The sequence below is a fragment of the Ovis aries genome, chromosome 1 (genome assembly GCF_016772045.2).
Source record: "Ovis aries strain OAR_USU_Benz2616 breed Rambouillet chromosome 1, ARS-UI_Ramb_v3.0, whole genome shotgun sequence".
In the NCBI taxonomy this organism is placed as follows: domain Eukaryota; kingdom Metazoa; phylum Chordata; class Mammalia; order Artiodactyla; family Bovidae; genus Ovis; species Ovis aries.
Genome location: NC_056054.1, coordinates 20,619,178 through 20,644,416, shown reverse-complemented (window position 1 = coordinate 20,644,416; position 25,239 = coordinate 20,619,178). Strand labels below are relative to the sequence as shown.

At 39.8% G+C, this 25,239-nt stretch overlaps 1 protein-coding gene across 5 annotated transcripts in view; it reads left to right on the top strand.

Moving 5' to 3' along the window:
- PIK3R3 (phosphoinositide-3-kinase regulatory subunit 3) overlaps positions 1 to 25,239 on the top strand; it is a 104,104-nt gene that overhangs the window by 73,938 nt on the left and 4,927 nt on the right. For all 5 annotated transcript variants that reach the window (XM_004001927.6, XM_042247340.2, XM_042247335.2 and 2 more), the window contains 4 exons: positions 6,777 to 6,919; positions 11,059 to 11,235; positions 17,659 to 17,733; positions 18,203 to 18,373. In XM_004001927.6, the coding sequence (XP_004001976.1) occupies positions 6,777 to 6,919; positions 11,059 to 11,235; positions 17,659 to 17,733; positions 18,203 to 18,373 (566 nt within the window). The remainder of the gene's footprint in view (positions 1 to 6,776; positions 6,920 to 11,058; positions 11,236 to 17,658; positions 17,734 to 18,202; positions 18,374 to 25,239) is intronic.

Below are 25,239 nucleotides of genomic sequence, written 5' to 3'. Positions count from 1 at the left end.
AAAGTACAAAACTACTGGCTTCTATATTTGCTTATGCAGTTGCTTTTACCAGTGTTCTTTATTTATTCATGTAGCTTTGAGTTACTGTCTAGTGTCCTTTCATTTCATCCCAAAGGAGTCTCTTGAGCATTTCTTGTAGGGCAAATCTTGGGGTAACAGACTCCTTTAACTTTTGTCTTTCTGGGCTTATCTTATATAATTTCTCTTTCTTCATTCTTGAAGGACAGTACTTCTAGTTACAGAATTCTTGGCTGACAGTTTTTTTTTTTCCCCAGGGCTTTAAATATTGCCTACCCGCTGCCTTATGGCCTGAATATTTTGGATGGCAGATTAGCTATTATTTTTTATTGAAGGCCATTTGTATATGACAAGTCACTTCTTTTTTGCTGCTTTCAAGATTCTCTTTGTGTTTTGACAATTCAATTACAGTTGTGAAATACTTAGTTTTTTAAAAAATATCTTTGTCTAATAGTTTGTTAACTGTTAAGGGTTAGTCAGCTGTGAGCTCTTCCAGTATTACTGTGCTTCATGGTGCCTTGTTTTGACCCTAGAATTAATGTTTTTGATTCTCAGCCCCAAAGCCCTTGATCTTGTTTCTAAGCTAGTGTCTGTGGTGTGCAGTGTAAATGCAGAGACTGCACCAGGAGCCTCTGGACTGGAGGAGCTTATTAGGAGATACTGGCCTGTGATAATTACAGGTTAGGTGTGCAATACAGTGCTGACTAGGGGAAGGTGTGGGATTACAGTGGTCAGAGTTACTGTGATGGTCCATTTTTCTTTGTGAAGTGTTTGGTTTCATTTTTTTTCAGGTTTTCTTCTGTTAGCTAAGTAGTTGTTCAGAATGACTGTAATAACCTTTTTGTCCCCTTCCTATCTGATACTTGTGCTGTGTCTGTGGTGTGACTGTGTGTGTATGCTGTTTTTTACACTGCAGATTTCAGGTTTTCTGTGTTCCTTTGCCTCTTCTAAGTGAATTATCTGTGATGAGACTAGTATTTGATTTAGAATGAAGAAAAAGTTACTGAGGTTTCTTCAGATTGAATCAACATAAGTGGTCAATGTCAGGGGATGGTGAAATTATCATACATATACATATATATAGCTATTAGAAGAGTTTTCAGAAATTACTTTAAAACTTGATTTTCAAAACATTCAAAAGTTATATATAAGTATGTATGTTAAACATAAATATTGCTGAATTCTATGAATTAGATCACACAGCATGGAAGTCCCCATTCCCCAGAGGCAACTACTGATATTAAATGCTTCTTAGGAATTCCTCATGGCCTCAGAAATGCTAACGATGTAGCCTCATGTAAAGGGTGGGAACTTAAGCATAGACAGACTCTCTCATAGGACACCAGTAGTTTCTAACATAGCCAGTTTTAGAAAATAATTCTCCTAAATTCCAGTTTAGTTCATTTTATATTTTTAAGAAAGGTAATCTGTGTGTGTATGCGTAAGGGGGGATGGGGAGAGAGGGAGAATCAGGTACAAAAGATTAGTGCAACCATCCAAAAATATGTATTGAATACCTAGTCTAGGTAGGAAACGATATTTGACTCTAGCTATACAGAGGGAGCAGTGAGGCCTTATTTTTCAGAAGTGCAAGGTGCTCTGACATATTTGTTAACTGTATTGTGCATTAGTCAAAATGGCATGCTTTAATTTTAATCCCTTTCCTCTGCATCAAATAAAGCAGTGATGGGTTACTATAATCGTGTGGGTGAATTTATTTAAAGGGCAATGTATAACACTATGTTTAATCTCACAGAAATATTAAGTAAAAGATTCAAAAGATATATGAGTATATTCTGTAAGGTACAAAACCAAGCAAATGTTAACATTTTCATTTTGACTAGGAATATAAAGTGGTAAGGTTCCAGAAGAACAGAAGTTTTCGAATTTGTTCACTTACGTATCCCAAGTGCTTCAAATAATGCCTGGCATATAGTTGTTGTTGTTTATTCGCTAAGTTGTTTCTAGCTCTTTGAGAACCCATGGACTGTAGCCCACCAGGCTCCTCTGTCCATGGGATTTTCTAAGTAAGAATTCCAGAGTGGGTTGCCATTTCTTTCTCCAGAGGATCTTCCCAACCTAGGGATCAAACTCACATATCTTGCATTGGCAGGCAGATTCTTTACCACTGAGCCACCATTCAATTTTTTGTTGAATGAATTTATGCAAGATAATGAACCAAAGCATTCCACCTTTGTCAAGAGCCTGAAATCAGATCTCAGTGTGGATTACAGTCTTGGGGAAGGTTAACACTTCTATGAATGGAGATTAGAAAAAAATAGCCACCATTGCATATGGCTTTGGCTTGTGTAGAGTTGCATTTCTTTCTTATCATGACTGCAGAAAACTGAGAAAACTCCACATGTTGCACACATGCCCAATAATATCCTCATATTTAACAGCAGAATATGAGTGCTGAGCAGCTGGTATGAGACTGGGTTCTGGAAGTGGAATCCCTGCTTAGGGAACTGGGAGTGGGGCTGGATGGAGGCAATCAAAAAAGCCAGAAGGCCAAAGCTAGAAGAGGGCTAATTTCTGTGAGAACTGAGAGCGTGACCTGAGATGGGCCATGCAGAGAAGAGCCTTGGAGGCTTGAAGCTTTGGGAGGTAGAAGAGAGGGAGGGATCCAGAGGGATCCAGTGATTATCAGTTTAGGAGCGACAATGCGTGTTAAAGGGAGCTTAAAGTACTGACCTCCTCCATTTGTGTTACAGTGTTTCTAAATGTTGTAGACCTTCTCCATGTTTTCTTTTTCTATAAAAGGAAAGATTTCATTTTAGATAAAATCTAGTTTGCTGTGGTGTAATCAGATTCTTCCCAGAGAATGGGAAGAGATGGTATACTCAGAGTTAGAGCTGGCACAGAGTGAGAATAGGCTGCATGTGGGCATATTTACATCTGGATTACATATAATTATGAGGCAAAGTGATAGGATTTAGTGATGATTTGGGATTAGACACCGGAATTCAGCCATGAGATCATTGGTGATCTTGGAAAGAGCAGTGTCTGTGGAATGGTGAGTGCAGAAGCCAGAATAGAGTTGGTTGGAGTATGAATGAAAGATGAGGAAAGAGAGAGAGCCCATATAAACAATTCTTTTAAGAAGCTGAAAAGAGAAATCAGGGTTAAGGAACTTTATTTTTTTTCAAAGTGGTGTTAAATTAGAACCTGTGTGAGAAGGAACCCTAGACTGGGAGAGTGAATATTGTGAGAGGACCAGAGGAAGGGACAGGAGGTAAGACCCAGAGAAGAGAAGAAGGGGTAGGATGGATTACAGTTTTGATGGTAGGCATAGTCGCATTGTTTATTGGGGAGCTGCTGCTTTGGCAGTGACACCAAATATTATTTCCTTTGCTGCTCTGCCTGCCAACACACACAACAGTCAGACTTTTGGTGTTTTCTTTGAGGGTCTAGGGCCAGAACTTTAATTAGTTCAGTTCAGTTGTTCAGTCATGTCCAATTCTTTGCAACCCCATGGACTGCAGCACACCAGGCCTACCTGTCCATCACCAACTCCCAGAGTTTACTCAAACTTACGTCCATTGAGTTGGTGATGCCATCCAACCATCTCATCCTCTGTCATCCCCTTCTCCTCCTGCCTTCAATCTTTCCCAGCATCAGGGTCTTTTCCAATAAGTCAGTTCTTCTCATCAGGTGGCCAAAGTATTGGAACTTCAGCTTCAGCATCCATCCTTCCAATGAACAATCAGGACTGATTTCCTTTAGGATGGACTGGTTGGATCTCCTTGCAGTCCAAGGGACTCTCAAGAGTCTTCTCCAGCACCACAGTTCAAAACCTTCAACTCTTCGGTGCTCAGATTTCTTTATAGTCCAGCTCTCACATCCATACGTGACTCTAGAAAAACCATAGCTTTGACTAGACGGACCTTTGTTGGCAAAGTAATGTCTCTGCTTTTTAATATGCTGTCTAGGTTGGTCATAACTTTTCTTCCAAGGAGCAAGTGTCTTTTAAATTCATGGCTGCAGTCACCATCTGCAGTGATTTTTGAGCCCCCAAAAATAAAGTCTGTCACTGTTTTCAGTTTCCCCATCTATTTGCCATGAAGTGATGGGACCAGAGGCCGTGATCTTAGTTTTCTGAATGTTGAGTGTTAAGCCAACTTTTTCACTCTCCTCTTTCACTTTCATCAGGAGGCTCTTTAGTTCTTCTTTGCTTTCTGCCATAAGGGTGATGCCATTTACATATCTGAGGTTATTGATATTTCTCCCAGCAATCTTGATTCTAGCTTGTGCTTCATCTGGTCCAGCATTTCTCATGATACACTCTGCATGTAAGTTAAATAAGCAGGGTGACAGTATACAGCCTCAACATACTTCTTCCCCTGTTTGGAACCAGTCTGTTGTTGCATGTCCAGTTCTAACTGTTGCTTCTTGACCTGCATACAGATTTCTCAGGAGGCAGGTCAAGTGGTCTGATATTCCCATCTCTTGAAGAATTTTCCAGTTTGTTGTGATCCACACAGTCAAAAGCTTTGGCATAGTCAATAAAGCAGAAGTAGATGTTTTTCTGGAATTCTCTTTTTTGATGATCCAGCAGATGTTGGCAATTTGATCTCTGGTTCCTCTGTCTTTTCTAAATCCAGCTTGAACATCTGGAAGTTCCCGGTTCATGTACTGTTGAAGCCTGCCTTGGAGAATTTTGAATATTACTTTCCTAGTGTGTGAGATGAGTGCAAATGTGTGGTAGTTTGAGCATTCTTTGGCATTGCCTTTCTTTGGGATTGGAGTGAAAAAGTGACCTTTTCCAGTCCTGTGGCCACTGCTGAGTTTTCCTACTTTGCTGGCATATTAAGTGCAGCACTTTCACAGCATCATCTTTTAGGATTTCCATCACCTCCACTAGCTTTGTTCGTAGTGATGCTTCCTAAGGCCCACTCTACTTTGCACTCCAGGATGTCTGGGTCTAGGTCAGTGATCACACCATCATGATTATCTGGGTCATGAAGATCTTTTTTGTATAGTTCTTTTGTGTATTCTTGCCACCTTTTCTTAACCTGCAAGGGAGCCAAAATCCTCCACCATATTTTAGAATTGTAGAATTTATAGCTAAATATTTAGATACAGGTATTCCAATAAGTTTACAGTACTACTTGAGATATATATATATATATCTCCTCAGCTATATGAAGCATCACAAGGTTCTAGTGTCCCTCATCTGCTAATTCCCTTATGTGCCAGCCCTACCGAGCAATTGCAGATCCCTAATATCCACTTTTATTTTGTATAAGTCATGCCATGCCATGTGTGTGCAATGCTGAATTTTCTTCTACCCCAATTCTTTAAGACCTAACTCAGATGTCGCCTCCTCCATGAAGTCTCTGTAAAGCAATAAGTAACTAATTTACCCCACTTTATTTCCTCTATCATGACATGAAACAAAACCTTATTACAGAAATCTATTTTGCCTGTGTATTCTGAATCCTGGAGGGCAGGCCCCTTTTGTGACTGTCTTTAACACCAGATGGTACTTTCTGTGGAATGGATTCTCAGTGATCATTTGTTGAAATTAATCAGTCAAATTAATCAATTAATAATTTGTTGAAAATAATCAGTGAAATTAATCAGAGTTTTCCTGGTGGCTCAGTGGTAAAGAATCCTCCTGCCAATGCAGGACACATGGGTTTGATCCCTGGTCTGGGAAGATCCCACATGCCTCAGAGCAACTAAGCCCATGCACCCCAACTATTGAGCCTGTGCTCTAGAGCCCAGGAACTGCAACTACTGTGCCCATTTGCCACAGCTTCTGAAGCCTGCGTGCCCTAGAGCCTGTGGTCTGCAAGAAGAGAAGCCGCCATAATGAGAAGCCCGCACACTGCAACCGGAGAGTAGCCCACTCTTGCCACAACTAGAGAAGAGCCCAAGCAGCAACGAAAGACCCAGCATAGCCAAAATTAACTACATAATAAGTAAAACATAGAATTATTAAAAAGGAATTAATCAGTGCTGAATAGTTGATGAATTGTCCCATAAGCACTGAAACTTTTAAACTTATAAACATTCAGGATCACAGTCTTTCTAGACCTTTACACATATTTTCTTGACTTTCTAAAGTAAACAAAATTTAGCCCTCTTTGAAAATTTTAGGGGAGTCATGATTCAGATGCTAAAGTGTACAGATACCCTCAGAGCTTATTGGAACATGGAGGACCACTTACCCTAGTGTGAGGGGCTTAGCCTCCTGGGCTTCTGTTTTGTGGTGTTTTTAGTTTTTCACCTTATTTTGCATCTGATTTTAGCAGCTTTCTTCCCCTTCCTCATTTTCTTCTTCTAATAAGATGAATCTACTAATGAATCTATTTGGAAAATGACATGCTTTAGAAATGAAGAAAGACTAAATAGACTCTATAAGGCTTTTCTGGAAAATAAGGTTTTGCATGCTGGTGCACAAACTCTGTTCTGTCTCTTCACTCCATCAGCACTTTTTAGGGGTCAGTACTGCAGCAGTTAAAAAGGAGGAACTTGATCTTGTCTTCAGGGTATGCAGGGTTAATCTCTTAGCAGCTCAGAGGCCTTTCTGTGGTTCTCAGCTATATTTCAAGTAATAGTTATTTTTCTTTCATTTTAGGGTTTTAATGATATATTTCTTATATAAATAATGGTAGCAGGGTCTTGTTTTGGCCCCCTTAATGTGATCTCATATGGAATCATAACTAGAATTTTAAGATTTGTTTTAAGACTAAGGTTACAAAAAGAAATACAAAGATAATGAAGTGTGTTTATCTTTTTTTATCCTATAGGAAATACAGATGAAGAGGACTGCAATTGAAGCTTTTAATGAAACAATTAAAATATTTGAAGAGCAGTGTCATACACAAGAACAACATAGCAAAGAATATATTGAGCGATTTCGAAAAGAAGGGAATGAAAAGGAAATTGAACGGTAAATCTACCTAATATCTCCAAGTGCATCAGTGAGCCAAGACTTTTTTCTTCTTTAATCATCTCTGTCATGTCTGCTTTTACCTCCTCTGACTTGACAGTCCTGCCATATGGAGTTACTTGGTGTTCACACTGATGGTACCAAGCTGAACCTTCTTTCTTCTGCATTCTTTCTCCATCCTCCTAAATTGTTGACCCCTTTAGCACTCAGCTTAGACATGACTTTCTAGAAAAATTTCTCTGATTCCCTAGATTGTTTTAGGGGCTTTTTGTGCCCATTTCTGTAGCATCTGATCCTGATCCTTACTGTAACATTTACTGAAAGTCACACTCACAGAATTGTGAGCTTGTTGAGTGAGGGTGGTGGCTTATTTTCCTTGATAGCTTCAGAATGTGTTACAGTGTCTGAGAGTACATAGTGGTGAATAGAGTTAATAGAAATGCTGAGGACTGTATGCCTGACCAGATATGGCAGGTGTGGGAGACGCCAAAGATTATTCCTAGATTTCTGGTATTAGTGACTAAGGGATGGTGTAATTCACCAAAATGGGAAGTACATGAGGGGAGTTTGGAGTGGGAACCAGTGAGTTTTGAGGTTCTTATGAGAACCCAAATGGAATTGTCTGAGTGGTAGGCAGTTGATTATTTGGATTTGGAACTCTACAGAAAGGATTTGAGGGGTAAAAGTGTGTAGATTATACTAGATGATAAGGATGAGATGACACAGAGAATGAGAAACATGAGAAGTATTGAATCTGGCAACTAAAAGAATACTGGGAACGTTTATCAAAGCAAATTTAGTGGAGCGTTAAAAAATGAGCCAAGTAACAGCAGGTTGAGAGGTGCAAAAGTAGATAATAAACCTGAATCATGAAGGGAAAGCAAAATTATTGCTCATATTAGCACCAAAGTGTTAGTGAACTTTTGTGCCTAAGAATAGTATTAAGTGCTGTGAGGCAGTATAGCTTAATAGCTTAAGTTCAGTTCAGTTTAGCCACTCAGTCCTGTCCAACTCTTTGCAACCCCATGGACTGTAGCATGCTAGGCCTACCTGTCCATCACCAACTCCCAGAGTTTACTCAAACCCATGTGCATAGAGTCGGTGATGCCATCCAAGTATCTCATCCTCTGTCGTCCCCTTCTCCTCCTGCCCTCAATCTTTCCAAGTGTTAGGGTCTTTTCAAATGAGTCGGTTCTTTGCATCAGGTGGCCAAAGTATTGGAGTTTCAGCTTCAGCATCCATCCTTCCAATGAACAATCAGGACTGATTTCCTTTAAGATGGATTGGTTGAATCTCCTTGCAGTCCAAGGGACTCTCAAGAGTCTTCTCCAACACCACAGTTCAAAAGCATCAGTTCTTCTACGCTCAGCATTCTTTATAGTCCAGCTCTCAACATGCATACATGACTACTAGAAAAACCATAGCTTTGACTAGATGGACCTTTGTTGGCAAAGTAATGTCTTTGCTTTTTAATATGCTGTCTAGGTTGGTCATAACTTTTCTTCCAAGGAGCAAGGGTCTTTTAATTTTGTGGCTGCAGTCACCATCTGCAGTGATTTTCGAGCCCCCAAAAATAAAGTCAGCCACTGTTTCCACTGTTTCCCCATCTATTTGCCATGAAGTGATGGGACTGGATGCCATGATCTTCATTTTCTGAATGTTGAATTTTAAGCCAACTTTTTCACTCTCCTCTTTCACTTTCATCAAGAGGCTCTTTAGTTCTTTGCTTTCTGCTATAAGTGTGGTGTCATCTGCATATCTGAGGTTATTGATATTTCTCCAGCAATCTTGATCCCAACTTGTGCTTCATCCAGCCCAGCGTTTCTCATGATGTACTCTGCATGTAAGTTAAATAAGCAGGGTGACAATATACAGCCTTGACATACTCCTTTTCCTATTTGGAACCAGTCTGTTGTTCCATGTCCAGTTCTACTTGTTGCTTCTTGACCTGCATACAGATTTCTCAAGAGGCAGGTCAGGTGGTCTGATATTCCCATCTCTTGAAGAATTTTCCACAGTTTGTTGTGATCCACACAGTCAAAGGCTTTGGCATAGTCAATAAAGCAGAAATAGATGTTTTTCTGGAACTCCTACTTTTTCAATGATCCAGTGGATGTTGGCAATTTGATCTCTGGTTCCTCTGTCTTTTCTTGAACATCTGGAAGTTCATGGTTCACATATTGCTGAAGCTTGGCTTGGAGAATTTTGAGCATTACTTTACTAGCATGTGAGATGAGTGCATTTGTGTGCTAGTTTGAGCATTCTTTGGCATTGCCTTTCTTTGGGACTGGAACGAAAACTGACCATTTCTAGTTCTGTGGCCACTACTGAGTTTTCCAAATTTGCTGAGATATTGAGTGCAGCACTTTCACAGCATCATCTTTTAGGATTTGAAATAGCTCAACTGGAATTCCATCACCTCCACTAGCTTTGTCCATAGTGATGCTTTCTAAGGCCTGCTCTGCTTTGCACTCCAGGATGTCTGGGTCTAGGTCAGTGATCACACCATTATGATTATCTGGGTCATGAAGATCTTTTTTGTATAGTTCTTCTGTGTATTCTTGCCACCTCTCTTAATATTTTCTGCTTCTGTTAGGTCCATACCATTTCTGTCCTTTATCAAGCCCATCTTTGCATAAAATGTTCCCTTGGTATCTCTAATTTTGAAGAGATCTCTAGTCTTTCCCATTCTTTTGTTTTCCTCTATTTCTTTGCATTGGTCACTGAGGAAGGCTTTCTTATCTCTCATTGCTGTTCTTTGGAACTCTGCGTTCAAATGGGTGTATCTTTTTCCTTTTCTTCTTTGCCTTTTGCTTCTCTTCTTTTCACCGCTATTTGTAAGACCTCCTCAGACAACCATTTTGCCTTTTTACATTTCTTTTTGTGTTTAATGGCTTAAACCATGGGCTTAAATTCTGTGCATGCATGCTAAGTCACTTCAGTTGTGTCCAACTCTGCGACCCAATGGACTGTAGCCCACTAGGCTCCTCTGTCCATGGGATTCTCCAGGCAAGAATACTGGAGTGGGTTGTCATGCCCTTCTTCCGGGGATCTTCCTGATCCAGAGATGGAACCCCTGTCTCCTGCATTAACAGGTGTGTTCTTTACCATTAGCGCCACCTGGCTGTGTTGCCTTCATTGAGTTACTAACTCTCTGGATTTGTTTCTTTCTCTGTAAAACTGTGGATAAAATCTTGTTGAAATGCTCTGAGGACTAAGTAATACACACATACACTTTATGGTAGAGAAAGCTGTGTATATGTGTGAGTGTGTGTGAGTATCTTGACATTACAGTACCAATAAGTGACCATTATTAATAGTGAAGAAATGGGAAAGAACTTGTAGTTTAGTTGCATAGGGAGTTAAAAAGTATCATGATGAAGTTTTAATGGTAATATGAAACTGTTTATTATTGAGTGACAAGTGAGTAACGGGCAGTTGTTGCCTTAGGGTTCAGAGCACGGCAAAACTTTGTGTGGTGGAAAAGCTTAGGGTCATCATCTACTGAGTGCTTACCAAGATGTCCCAGACACTGTTTGGTCCTTTCACATGTTATGAGCCCATTTAGTTCACACAGTAACCCAGCTTTACTTGTTCATTCATGGCTGGGTCCAGGGCCCAAACAACATCGTCAGGATTCTCCTTGTTCTCTGTCTGTTGGCTCAGTTTTCTTCTGTGTTGGCTTCATCCTCAGGCAGGCTTTCCCTTCAAGGCAGTAGTATAAACTGTTGGGAGGCCTAGAATCACATGTTAACAACTTAACAATCTCAGTGGAAAGAGAAAATCTGTCTACAATATTTCTAGCAAGAGCCCTAGATTTGACTGTCATTGGGTCAGTTTGGGTATTACTCTGCTTTCTGAACAAGTCACTGTGGCCTGAGGCAGGGGTAGGATGGAACAGAACAGTCTTCTTGGCCAGGAGGGGTTGTGTGGATCTTCACCAATGAATCTGAGATGGGAACAGGAGTCCTTCCCTACAGGGAACATGATGGTGCTCTTCCCAGAGGGGTGAGAATAAATATGTGCCAGGCAAAAACAGCAGATGTCCACCACATTGAGGGTGTTAGGACCGTGTGCACACTGTAGAATGCTTCTGCTTGGTTTCTGTTTTAGCCTTAATATGTCAAATATTTTCACAGAATTATGATGAATTATGACAAGTTGAAATCACGTCTGGGTGAGATTCATGATAGCAAAATGCGTCTCGAACAGGATTTGAAGAAACAAGCTTTGGATAACCGAGAAATAGACAAAAAAATGAATAGTATCAAACCTGACCTGATCCAGCTGCGCAAGATCAGAGATCAGCACCTTGTGTGAGTATTCTGGGCCTGTGGGGAGGACACCCCGGCAACACCTGATCCTGCTGCATGAGAGACATTAGAGGTAGAAGAAGAGATTTGTAATTGAGACCTGGCCAGTGGGACTGTAAGAATTTAGGAGAGTGGTCCTGTTAGTAGTAGGGTGTTACAGTTCACTAAAGTCAAGCGTGTGGGGATCAGGAGGTAGGGCTGTAATCCATACAAATGAACAGTGATGGAGCGTAAAAAGTGCAGATTAATTAAAGTTTGCCTAAAACACAAAACCCAGAATCTTTGGTTACCTAGAAAAACTGTAGAAATGGAAATTACCCCTGACAGGCAAGGAAGCTAAAAGTGGGAACCTACAAGTAAGTATACAGAATGGTCCACTGAAGAGTTTTTATTTGTAAGGAAAAAATTCTATATTTAAGTAATAGAAATGTTTGAAAACACTTATGAAAAATGGCACACCTGAGGAGTGATGGAATATTATATGATTTAGCTAGATATAGGGATATTATCTAAATATAGATGGAAAGATGTATTATTAGAACAAGATATATGGATTAGATTTTTAGGCCAGATGACTGCTTCATAGAAGGAGATCATCAGTGAGAAAGAAAATTGTATTAGGTTTAGTTCTAGGTAATGAACAGACTGTTTTGTAATATGTTTATGGGTGACTTTCGCGCATGTAACATGGTTCACACTCCTTGGCAGGAGGAGGCAGAGTAAAGACCTCTGACTGGGTTTTCTATAGACTTCAGGGTTTCTTTGTGTGAGAAGGAGGGAGGGGATAAAATACAAGTTTAAAGGTTGGAACATTGGCTGTTGAGTTTTAGGAGAGGAAAATTTAAGGTGATTGTTTTGGAAGCAAACAATTACTGAGTAGTTTTTAATAACACTCCTTTAGAGATCTTTCAGTTTGCTACTGTGGCCACTGAGAGTCAAGCAAGCACACATAGCATCAGAAGAGCTTGGGAAGCAAGGCCAGGAGGTGGCTTTGTGTACAAGTAGGGTGTGTCTGCTCTTGGAATATTTATATGGTTCTGGTCACATGATGAAGCTAAAGAAAAGCCCCAGAAGGCTGTGCCATGGACCAAAGGAATGAATGGAAGCATTTCTTTGCCCTGGAAAGTGATGGGATACTGAGAAACCTACCATTTCTAGATGCATGACTAAGTATGGCAAACTAGACCTTGAAAATTCCTTTAACAAGTTCTGTAAGCTAAATCTAAAATAGAATTTAGGTACCATCATGGGTGATAAGCCATGACCTATTTATATCCTGCTAGAATGTTTAGGGAGACACAGAAACCATTACCTCTTTTGGAACCATTGCTTCAGGGAGAACAGTCCAGTGTCCATACTCCATGCTTTGATGTTTGTACCAAAGACAACACTAGGATTGATGGGCTTGATCTGCTCTAACACTGAAATTGTATAGTCAGTCCTGGAAGAGACTGATTGTACTGCTACCTGATACTGAATATGACCTCTCTTTGGTCCTGTTTTGAAGTTGGAATAGGTTGGAATTCTGCCTCACCTAAGAAGAGATTGTCATTAGTTCATCAAGTCCTCTTTGCATGTGGCCATTTCTCTGATTTCTTGCTATATATATAGCCCATAAGGATTTTTTGAGATTTTTCTTCTGCTGAGATTCCAATGTACTGTTTCTAGAATATTCTTGAATGCCTAAATCAGGATTTCATTTCTTAAATATAAAACAAGTCAGTTCAGTTAAGTCACTCAGTCGTGTCCAACTCTTTGCGACACCATTAACTGCAGCACACCAGGCCTCCCTGTCCATCACCAACTCCCGGAGCCTGTACAAACTCATGTACATTGAGTCAGTGATGCCATCCAACCATCTCATCCTCTGTCGTCCCCTTCTCCTCCTGCCCTCAATCTTTCCCAGCATCAGGGTCTTTTCAAATGGATTAGCTCTTCTCATGAGGTGGCCAAAGTACTGGAGTTTCAGCTTCAACATCAGTCCTTCCAGTGAACACCCAGGACTGATCTCCTTTAGGATGGACTGGTTGGACCTCCTTGCAGTCCAAGGGACTCTCAAGAGTCTTCTCCAACACCACAGCTCAAAAGCATCAATTCTTTGATGCTCAGCTTTCTTTATGGTCCAACTCTCACATCCATACATGACCACAGGAAAAACCATAGCCTCGACTAGATGGACCTTTGTTGGCAAAGTAATGTCTCTGCTTTTTAGTATGATTGGTCATAACTCTAGGTTGGTCATAACTTTCCCTCCAAGGAGTAAGTGTCTTTTAATTTCATGGCTGCAGTCACCATCTGCAGTGGTTTTGGAACCCCCAAAAATAAAGTCAGCCACTGTTTCCACTGTTTCCCCATCTATTTGCCATGAAGTGATGGGACTGGATGCCATGATTTTAGTTTTCTGAATGTTGAGTTTTAAGCCAACTTTTTCACTCTCCTCTTTCACTTTCATCAAGAGGCTCTTTAGTTCTTCACTTTCTGCCATAAGGGTGGTGTCATCTGCATATCTGAGGTTATTGATATTTCTCCCAGAAATCTTGATTCCACCTTGTGCTTCATCCAGCCCAACGTTTCTCATGATGTACTCTGCATGTAAGTTAAATAAGCAGGGTGACAATATACAGCCTTGACGTACTCCTTTTCCTATTTGGAACCAGTCTGTTGTTCCATGTCCAGTTCTAACTGTTGCTTCCTGACCTGCATACAGATTTCTCAAAAGGCAGGTCGGGTGGTCTGGTATTCCTATCTCTTTCACAATTTTCCACAGTTTATTGTGATCCACACAGTCAAAGGCTTTGGCATAGTCAATAAAGCAGAAATAGATGTTTTTCTGGAACTCGCTGGCTTTTTCAATGATCCAGTGGATGTTGGCAGTTCAATCTCTGGTTCCTCTGCCTTTTCTAAATCCAACTTGAACATCTGGAAGTTCACGGTTCATGTGTTGCTGAAGCCTGGCTTGGAGAATTTTGAGCATTACTTTACTAGCGTGTGTGAGTGCAATTGTGCGGTAGTTTGAGCATTCTTTGTCATTGCCCTTCTTTGGGATTGGAATGAAAACTGACCTTTTCCAGTCCTGTGGCCACTGCTGAGTTTTCCAAATTTGCTAACATATTGAGTGCAGCACTTTCACAGCATCATCTTTTAGGATTTGAAATAGCTCAACTGGAATTCCATCCCCTCCACTAGCTTTGTTCTTAGTGATGGTTCCTAAGGCCCACTTGACTTCACATTCCAGGATCTGGCTCCAGGTGAGTGATCACACCATCGTGATTATCTGGGTCGTGAAGATCATTTTGTACAGTTCTTCTTTGTATTCTTGCCACCCCTTCTTAATATCTTCTACTTCTGTCAGGTCCATACTATTTCTGTCCTTTATTGAGCCCATCTTTGCATGAAATGTTCCCTTGGTATCTCTAAGTTTCTTGAAGAGATCTCTAGTCTTTCCCATTCTGTTATTTTTCTCTATTTCTTTGCATTGATTGCTGAGGAAGCCTTTCTTATCTCTCCTTGCTATTCTTTAGAATAAAATATTTCTTAAATATAAAAGCCTTTATTTATTTTAATTTTAGTTTTTGCTTGCCATCCGTGGCTTGCAGGATCTTGGTTCCCCAATCAAGGATTGAAGCCAGGCCCACGACAGTGAAAGTGCCAAGTCCTAACCACTGAACCACCAGGGAATTTCCTAAAATCCTTTAAAATTCCTTTTTTATAAAAGGAAGGGGTTCATTTGCAATACTTTTCCATTAGGAGTTAGTTTTCATGATTATTGCTTCCTTTTCCTGGTTTTCATAAACCTAAATTCATAAATTCAAAATAAAGAATAACTTGCCATAATACAACTTAGTCTAACTTGACTGATAAACTGTGGCTTACTGCCATCCTAGAATAGGCTCTGTTCAGTGTGCATCAGTCCATCCACAGCAATGCCCTAAGTAACATTGTTATCAAAAATTAGATGGTCATTAGCAGCTGATCATATTTTTAAAAGCTGGGAGAAACAGCTGATCAGATAGATGATAAGATATTAGAGACTAGAAAGATTTCAGGAGATTGAAACTATGATCCAGATTGAGTATCATAAAACTTAATTTGAATAAATATCATCTTACACATTCAACTTCCCAAATATAAAATTAGAGTGGCGAGATGGGGCAGCAGTGTGAAAGAATTCTGAAGGATATTACCATGCCAATAATTGTTCAGTTAAGATACAGATTGTGACTAGAAAAGTTAGTTTAATCTTACCTTAAAATGTATCCTAAATAAGCCATCCTCTTATGCTGTGCAAACAGTCCTTGAGTACAGGAAGCCATCTCTTTATCAGAGGATCATAGGTTCTGGGAAAAAAGTCCGCTTAAAGTTAATCCATTTCATTGGGTGTGCTGGAATTTTCCATTTGCCTTCACAATTTCTATTCTTTTTTTCTTACCCTGCTCTGTGCATAAGAAAATGGATCTCTTTGCCCTCTGGCTTCTCATTAGCTTTGGCCATTTGAAGGCACAGGCAGGAGATGAGAGGGCAGAAGGAAAGGAAAGTAAGAATATTTTATATTCTAACTTCTTCCCCTTGTGATCCCTATGAGATGGCTGTGTCCTCATTTTCTACCAAAGGTGGCAGTCCCCAAATGGTACTCTCTGGCTTCAAGTCACTGCTGTCTACAGCCGATTCTTCAATTCTAGGATACCTTGGCCTCACACTGTTGCTGGCCCCAGGGAGTTTCTCTAAAACATCTCCTGGCCTTTGTAAATAGTGAACTCTCCTCAGCTGCCAGTTTGACTGTCCCTTATCCTTCTAGCTAAGACCCTAACTGATACAAACTAAGTGAAATGTCATCACTTCAGTTCAGTTCAGTCGCTCAGTCGTGGCCGACTCTTTGTGACCCCATGAATCGCAGCACTCCAGGCTTCCCTGTCTATCACCAACTCCCGGAGTTCGCTCAGACTCATGTCCATCGAGTCGGTGATGCCATCCAGCCATCTCATACTTTGTCATCCCCTTCTCCTCCTGCCCCCAATCCCTCCCAGCATCAGAGTCTTTTCCAGTGAGTCAACTCTTCACATGAGGTGGCCAAAGTACTGGAGTTTCAGCTTTAGCATCATTCCTTCCAAAGAACACCCAGGGCTGATCTCCTTTAGAATGGACTGGTTGGATCTCCTTGCAGTCCAAGGGACTCTCAAGAGTCTTCTCCAACACCACAGTTCAAAAGCATCAGTTCTTTGGCACTCAGCTTTCTTCACAGTCCAACTCTCACATCCATACCTGACTACTGGAAAAACTATAGCCTTGACTAGACAGACCTTAGTTGGCAAAGTAATGTCTCTGCTTTTGAATATGCTATCTAGGTTGGTCATAACTTTCCTTCTAAGGAATAAGCATCTTTTAATTTCATGGCTGCAGTCACCATCTGCAGTGACTTTGGAGCCCCAAAATAAAGTCTGACACTGTTTCCACTGGACATAGTACATAATAAACACAATTATAGTTTGATTAGAGATTTTAAGTTCAAAATAAAACTGAAGATAAAAAGTTCATCTTATGTGCACTGAATTTATGTTATAACTTCAACTTTATATCTTTTTTAGAATAAACAAACAAAAAAGGACCACATAATTAGTAATAGAATGCTAGTTGGATGATGCTTTGTTCAGGTTTTGTCTCTAGAATGTATTGTTTTATATACATGGTAAGGAAAATAAGGAAAAGTGTAGAGAGTGACTGGTGGACTGCCTTAGTTGGGACAGTTGGGTAGTCCTCCCCGAGGAGATTTTATGATGAGATTTGAATGAACAGGGGCTTGGTTGGGGGATGATGATGAATGAAAGTTTTTATACTCAAGTTTTAGGCCATCGTCCATCTCAGTGAAGCTAAATGAAATGGTTTATATCATTTTACATCTAAAATGTTGGTATATTTTAAAATACTGTGATTTTCCTGGTGATGAAGTAAATTTGCATTAATTACTCAGATTGCTACCCTGAATTTCTTGGGGCTTGCTTTGCGTGTAAAAATAGGCCTTGAAATTCTGTTTTAGAATTTTAAACTCAATGTATTAACAGTAGGTCATGGAGGAATTGCATCCTGTGGCTCAGTGGAGATTGCAAAGGTGACACACGCTCACCTAACTAACAATTTCAAGAACAACTGTCCCGTGGTGTTTGAGTGCAAGGATATGTGTGCTTGTGGTGATATAACCTTCCAGAAAAGGAAAGTGAAAAATGAAGGACGTGCCTAATTTCAAGTAGCTTTCTGTTTCTGCCTTTTTGCTAAAAGTTGAAGGAAAAGTAATAGAGAAACTATTAAATTTAGGGAAATCTCTGGCCATTCTTAGTGGCACTGGAGAAAGCAAGCTCCTGGGCCTGGATGTTTGGTTGGCTTGGATGTGTCTACTTTGCACCGATGCTGACACTGGTGTCTTTCTTCTGGTAGGTGGCTCAATCACAAAGGAGTGAGACAGAAGCGCCTAAATGCCTGGCTGGGAATCAAGAATGAGGATGCTGATGAGTAAGTTCTCACTGTACCTTTCCGTCAGAGGGCTTTGTTCCCAGTGTAAGACATAGGCCTTCTTAATGCCTCCTGAGTTACTTAAGCAAATGTCCTCTCTGTTATTTGAGGACATTTGAATCAAGGCCTTTGCACCTCTTTAAATTGATTTGCTTCATGAGTATGCTATAGGCACTTGAGTTCACAGACCTGCCAAGCCATATGAAACCTGGATACTTAAGCATCGCTTATTTAGACAGTCAGGAGTCAGAGTCTTGGGTGAGACACATGAATTTTGTGCTTTCTGCATGGTAGCAAATAATGAAAATTTTTTTATCTTATTTTTGGAAATTCTTTTAAAAAAATCCAACTACTTGCAATTCTACTTTGTTATTTTGTAGTTAAGATTTAGAAGAGTTTTATTCATGAATTTGCTTTTAGATAGAAGTAAACTGATTGTTAGAATAATATTTTAACATTTAATTTTTAGGACCTATTTTATCAATGAGGAAGATGAAAACCTGCCCCATTATGATGAGAAAACCTGGTTTGTTGAGGATATCAACCGAGTACAAGCAGAGGACTTGCTTTATGGGAAACCTGACGGTGCATTCTTAATCCGTGAGAGTAGCAAGAAAGGATGTTATGCTTGCTCTGTGGTGTAAGTCTTCTCTGGGGATATGACCTTTTGAAAACTTCTACATTGATTAATAGAAAATCAACTACTCATAAAGTTCAGATCAAATTAGTTGAAGTATGGTAAAATGAGTAACCATGGCTTAGACCTTTAATATTTGTACAAAGAAAAGTTAGTTGCTTTAGGAGATATATAACCTGAAATTATTTGGGGGATTTTAATTTAAATGGTAAGCAGGCTAGGCCCTGCAGTTGTTTGTTGTTGGATTTCAGGTTATCTGAAAAATAATTGGAGATTTTTCAATTGAAAAGATCACGTAATTCTTAATAGTCTCCTGCATGCCTAACTTGGCTTCCATTGTCAGATTATGAAGACTTGATTAAATAGAACTGTTTTTACTTCAGAAGAAAAACTATCTAAGTTTTGTACTTAAATAGTATTGTGTTGAGTTAGTGATAGAAAATGTTGGATGTTTTCTTATGACTGTTTGGAAAAGCTTATTTTCTTTTTAATGGAAAGTAAAATTCTAGGGACAACTAATTATGCCTCAGTCAGATTTTGCTGTTTTATATATATATTATATATCTATATAATTATATATCTATATAATTATATAGATATATATATAAAACAGTTGCCTTTTTAAAGAATATATATATATATATATTTTGCTATTAATATGTTTTCATTGACAATGACCATACCTAGAGAGGAGGTATATATAGTATGATGGTCATGAGAAAAGCTTTGGGATCAGATATATAGGGTTCAAATCCTGATACTACTACTTAACTATACATGTGACCTAGGGTAAATTATTTAACTTTTCTTTTCCTAGTTTCTTTATCTATAAAAGAAGCATAATAATAATATCTACTTAATAGATATTAATAATCTTAATAATATCTATTAAGTAGATTTCTAAACTATCACATGAGTTAATATATGTGATATAATATGCTTTGATCAGTGCTGGAACATAATAAGTAAATGTTGTTTACTAATATTATTATGATAATGATGCTTCTGCTGGACATGCCAGAGGCAAGCAAGGATCACAAATGATTTGAGGACAAAGTGGTGAGGCTAGACAAAAGACACTTGTATTAACAGAGTGCTTTACATGATCATCTTATCCTTAGCTATCTATCTCTGTCATGCAGAGTTTGAATCCAGTTTTACCTGGTTTCAAAACCCACATTGTTTTTGTTTTTTTTTTTTTTTGCACCACGCTTTCTTCATTTCACAGTTAAATATCCAAGATAAATGAAGTCACCGTGACATAGGTATCACCAGTAGGCTGTGTGCATGAAAAACTGAGTCTGGTGGAGAAAGGGTTGCAAGATTTTGTGGAAGAGATGGTGCTGAGCTGGACGTGGAAAGGATGAATAGTGGGGTGTCCGTGGGCAAAATGTAAGGGAGGTATTGGATTAGTGTTATCCCTGGATAGAGCTACTTGAGACATTTCATTTCTTTGTGACCTGGGCTCAGATCCTCAAGTTATCTGAGTGGAAATGGCAGGAGAAGATGGCTCTTGTGGGATCTGAGATCTGTAAGAACGTTAAAAACAAGACAGTAAGCCCAGTACATCAGCCCCTCACCCTTATCCAGGTCCCTGGGTGGCAGCCTTGTGGATTGTGGACTTGGCTGGTGGAAAGTGCTGCTCAGCAGCTCAGGTAATTCCTGAGAGACCAGAGAACAGCTTGAGTATCTTGGGGAGCTGTATTATTTTTCCCTTCCCTTTTGCCATAGACTTGACCAGTAGTGTGGATTTCTGTTGCCTATGAAACCAGCTTCAGTCATATATCATATTGGGGTTCACCTTGGGGGGACATTGGAAGCAAAAGAGTCTGGCATCACAGACTTCCACTTGTTTGTCAGCCACTGCAGCTATAGAAAGCCTGCTTATAGTGATTTTTCAATTTACTTAGGACTAAGTTGAGGACTTGCTTAACTCCAGAGCCTTCTCAGGCTAGAGACCTGTAGCCAACAATGAATGTGTTAGGTAGTGAGCAGTTGTGATTCTTCCATTGTTATTGCCATTTGGCGTAAGAAATTTGATTAGGGATAGAACATATAGATCAACAAGGAAACAGAAGACTTGAAAACTCTATAGAACAACTAGACGTAGGTGGTGCTAGTGGTGAGGAACCAGTCTGCCGATGCAGGAGGTGTAAGAGATGCAGGTTTGATCCCTGGGTCGGGAGGATCCCTTGGAGAAAGAAATGGCAACCTGCTCTAGTATTCTTGCCTGGAAAATTCCATGGACAGAGGAGCCTGGTGGACTACAGTCCATGGGGTCACAAAGAGCTGGGCACAATTGAACTCACCCACATCCACACAGAGACATCTTTAGAACACTCCACCTAACAACAGCAGAACACACATTTTTCTCAAGTGCACATGAAACATTATCCAGGCTAGACCACACTTTAGGCCACAAGTCTCAATAAATAGGGTTGAGATCATATAAAATATGTTGTCTATAACCGCAATGGAAAGAAATTAGAAATAAAAAATAAGGAAATTTGGGAAATTCACAGAGTGGACAATAAATAACATATTCCTAAATAACCAATAGATTAAAAAATGAAAACAAGGGAAATTAGAAAATACTTTGGGTTAAAAGAGAAACACAGAATAGTGAAACTTACTTAATATAGCTAAAGCAGTGCTAAGAGGGAAATTTATAACTGAAGCTCTCAAATCAATAACCTGCCTTCTTCCACCTTAAGAAACTAAAAAAAAGAAGAGCAAACTAAACCCAAACAAGCAGAAAGAAGGGAATAATAAAGATTAGAAGAGAAGTAAATAAAATAGAGAATAGAAAATAATTGAGGAAATCAATGAAACTGGAAGATGGGATGATGGGATGAATAAAATTGATAACCTCTTTTCTAGTAGTCATGTACAGATGTGACAGCTGGATGTAAAGAAGGCTGAGCACCAAAGAATTGATGCTTTTGAATTGTGGTGCTGGAAAAGACTTTCTAGAGTCCCTTGGACGGCAAGGAGATCAAACCAGTCAGTCCTAAAGGAAATCAATCCTCAATATTCAGTAGAAGGACTAATGCTGAAGCTGAAGCTCCAAGACTTTGGCTACCTGATGCAAAGAGCTGACTCACTGGGAAAGACCCTGATGCTGGGAAAGATTGAAGGCAAAAGAAGGGGGTGGCAGATGATGAGATGAACCGACTCAGTAGACACGAGTTTGAGCAAACCAACTCAATGCACGTGAATTTGAGCAAACTCCAGGAGATAGTGAAGGACATAGGAACCTGGCATGCTGCATTCCATAGGGTCGCAAAGAGTTGGACATGACTTAATGACTGAACAACAACAAAGCTAAACTCATACACACACACACACATACGCACACACGGGAGAGAGAGAAGACACAAATTAGTAAAATCAGGGTGAAAGAGGGGACACTCGTTGTAGTCCTTACAGAGATTAAAAAAAATATGATGGAATACTATAAATAATTATATGCTAACAAATTAAACAACCTAAATGAAATAGACAAATGCCTGGAAGCACACAAACTACCAAAACTGACTTAACAGGAAGTAGAAAGTCTGAATAGAACTATAATAAGTAAAGAAATTGAATCACTAATTTAAAAAACTATCCACAAAGAAAACCCCAGGCCTAGTTAGTTTTACTGGTGAATTCTACCAAACGTTATAAAAAGAATTAATACAATTCTTTCAGACTTTCCCAAAAAATTGGAGCAAATACATCGCAGTTTGTTTAATGAGGGCATATTCCTTATGAATATAGACATAAAAATCTTTAACAAAACACTAGCAAAGCAACTCCAGCAGCATATAAGAAGGATTATAAACCATGACTAAGTAGAATTCATCTTAGGAATGCCAGTTGATTCAACATTAAAAAAATCAGTGTAAATAAACCATACAACTAGATTAAGGACAAAAATCAACTGACAAAAATCTACTAGTTATTTCAGTAGATTCAGAAGAAGTATTTTTACACTCTTATTTAAACACACTGAAAAAACTAGAGATAGGCAGGTATTTCTCAGCCTGATAAAGGACATGAAAAACCCACAGCTGACATCATACTTAGTGGTAAAAAACTGAGTACTTTTAAGAGCAGGAAGAGACTAAGGATGTCTTTTCTCACCACTTCTAATCATTGTACAGAAAATTCTAGCTGAGACATTTAGGCAAGAAAAAGAAAAGGCATCCAGATGAGAAAGGAAGAAGTAAACTATTAGAACTAATAAACGCATTCACCAGGGTGCAGGTTAAAAGATTAGAAAACAGAAATTAGTCGTATTTCTGTATCCTAGCAGTGAACAACCTGAAAATGAAATGAAAACGTACTATTTGTAATAGCATAAAAATGATAAAATGCCTAGGTTCAAAGTGCCAGAGCTGTACAGTGAAAACTATGAAACATCATTGGAACAACTTAAAAAAAATTCTAAATAAGTGGGAAAACATCCCGTGTTCATAGATGGCAGTACTTTCCACATTGATCTGTGTGTTTGGTATAATCCCCATAAACAGTACCAGCTGGCTTTGTACAGAAATGACAAGCTGATCTTAAAATTGATATGATAATACAAGGGATCCAGAGCAGCTAAAATAATCTGAAGGAACAGAAAAGAGTTGAAGTACATCTCCCAATTTGAAAACTTACTACAGTTGAGTAATTAAAATTGTGAAGTACTAAAATAAGATAAAAGTTATGACCAACCTAGACAGCATGTTAAAAAGCGGAGACATTACTCTGCCCACAAAGGTCCATCCAGTCAAGGCTATGGTTTTTCCAGTAGTCACGTATGGATGTGAGAGTTGGACTATAAAGAAAGCTGAGCACTGAAGAATTGATGCTTTTGAATTGTGGTGTTGGAGAAAACTCTTGAGAGTCCCTTGGACTGCTAGGAGATCCAACCAGTCCATCCTAAAGGAAATCAGTCCTGAATATTCATTGGAAAGACTGATGTTGAAGCTGAAACTCAATACTTTGGCCCCCTGATGCAAAGAACTGACTCATTTGAAAAGACCCTGATGTTGGGAAAGATTGAAGGCAGGAGAGGGGGATGACAGAGGATGAGATGGTTGGATGGCATCACTGACTCAATGGACATGAGTTTGAGTAAACTCCAGGAGTTGGTGATGGACAGGGAGCCTGGCGTGGTGCAGTCCATGGGGTCGCAAAGAATTGGACAGGACTGAGCGGCATCCAGTCCCATTACTTCATGGGAAATAGGTGGGGAAACAGTGGCTGACTATCTTTCTGGGCTCCAAAATCACTGCAGATGGTGACTGCACCCATGAAATTAAAAGATGCTTACTCCTTGGAAGGAAAGTTATGACCAACCTAGACAGCATATTAAAAAGCAGAGACATTCCTTTGCCAGCAAAGGTCCATCTAGTCAAGGCTATGGTTTTTCCAGTGGTCACGTATGGATGTGAGAGTTGGACTATAAAGAAAGCTGAGCGCCAAGGAACTGATGCTTTTGAACTGTGGTGTTAGAGAAGACTCTTGAGAGTCCCTTGGACTGCAAGGAGATCCAGCCTGTACATCCTAAAGGAGATCAGTCCTGGGTGTTCATTGGAAAGAGTGATGTTGAAGCTAAAACTCGAATACTTTGGCCACCTGATGGGAAGAGTTGACTCATTTGAAAAGACCCTGATGCTGGGAAAGATTGAGGGCAGGAGAAGAAGGGGACGACAGAGGATGAGATGGTTGGATGACATCACCGACTCAATGGACATGGGTTCAGGTGGACTCTGGGAGTTGGTGATGGACAGGAAGGCCTGGCGTGGTGCGGTTCATGGGGTTGCAGAGAGTCGGACACAATGGAGCGACTGAACTGAACTGAACTGAGCGACTGAACTGAACTGAACTGAGGGCTTCCCTGATAGCTCTACTGGTAAAGAATCCTGCAATGCAGAAGATCCGGGTTCGATCCCTGAGTAGGGAAGACTACCTGGAGAAGAAAATGGCAACCCACTCCAGTATTCCTGCCTGGAGAATTTCATGGACAGGGGAGCCTTGGCGGTCTACAGTCCATGGGGTTGCAAAGAGTCAGACACAACTGAGTAAGTAAGCACAGCACAACATAAGATTAAACATGTGAATCAATGAATAGAAATGACAGCCAAGAGATAGTCCCCTACAGTTATGGTCAGTTTGTTTTCAACAAGGTTCTCAAGACCATTCAAAAGAGAAAAAATAGTCATTTCAACACATGGTGCTGGGACAGCTAGTGAGCCACATGCAAAAGAATGGATTTGGACCTCAGTTCATGCCACATACAAAATCTAACTCAAAATGTGTCAGGTAACTAAATGTAAGGGCTAAAAGAGACAACACTTAGAGAACGTAGGCGGAAATCTTTGTCACTTTGGAATGGCCAGTGGTCTCTTACACATCGAAAGCACGAGTGACAAAAAGATGAATTGGGCTTCCCCACAATTAAAGACTGTCTGCATCAAAGGACACAGTCGGGAAAGTGGAAAGACAGCCCACAGAATGGGAGAAAATATTTGCAAATCATACATCTAATCAACTAGTATCTATACGTAAAGAACTCTTAATAAAAAGACAACTGCCCCAATTTAAAAATGGGCAACGGCAAATAGACATTTCTTTAAAGAAGATATAAAGATGGTTAATAAACATATGAAAAGATGCTCAACATTATTAGTCATTGCTGCTAAGCTGTTAAGTCGCTTCAGTCGTGTCCGACTCTGTGCGACCTCATAGACGGCAGCCCACCAGGCTCCCCCGTCCCTGGGATTCTCCAGGCAAGAACACTGGAGTGGGTTGCCATTTCCTTCTCCAATGCATGAAAGTGAAAAGTGAAAGGGAAGTCGCTCAGTCATGTCCAACTCTTAGCGACCCCATGG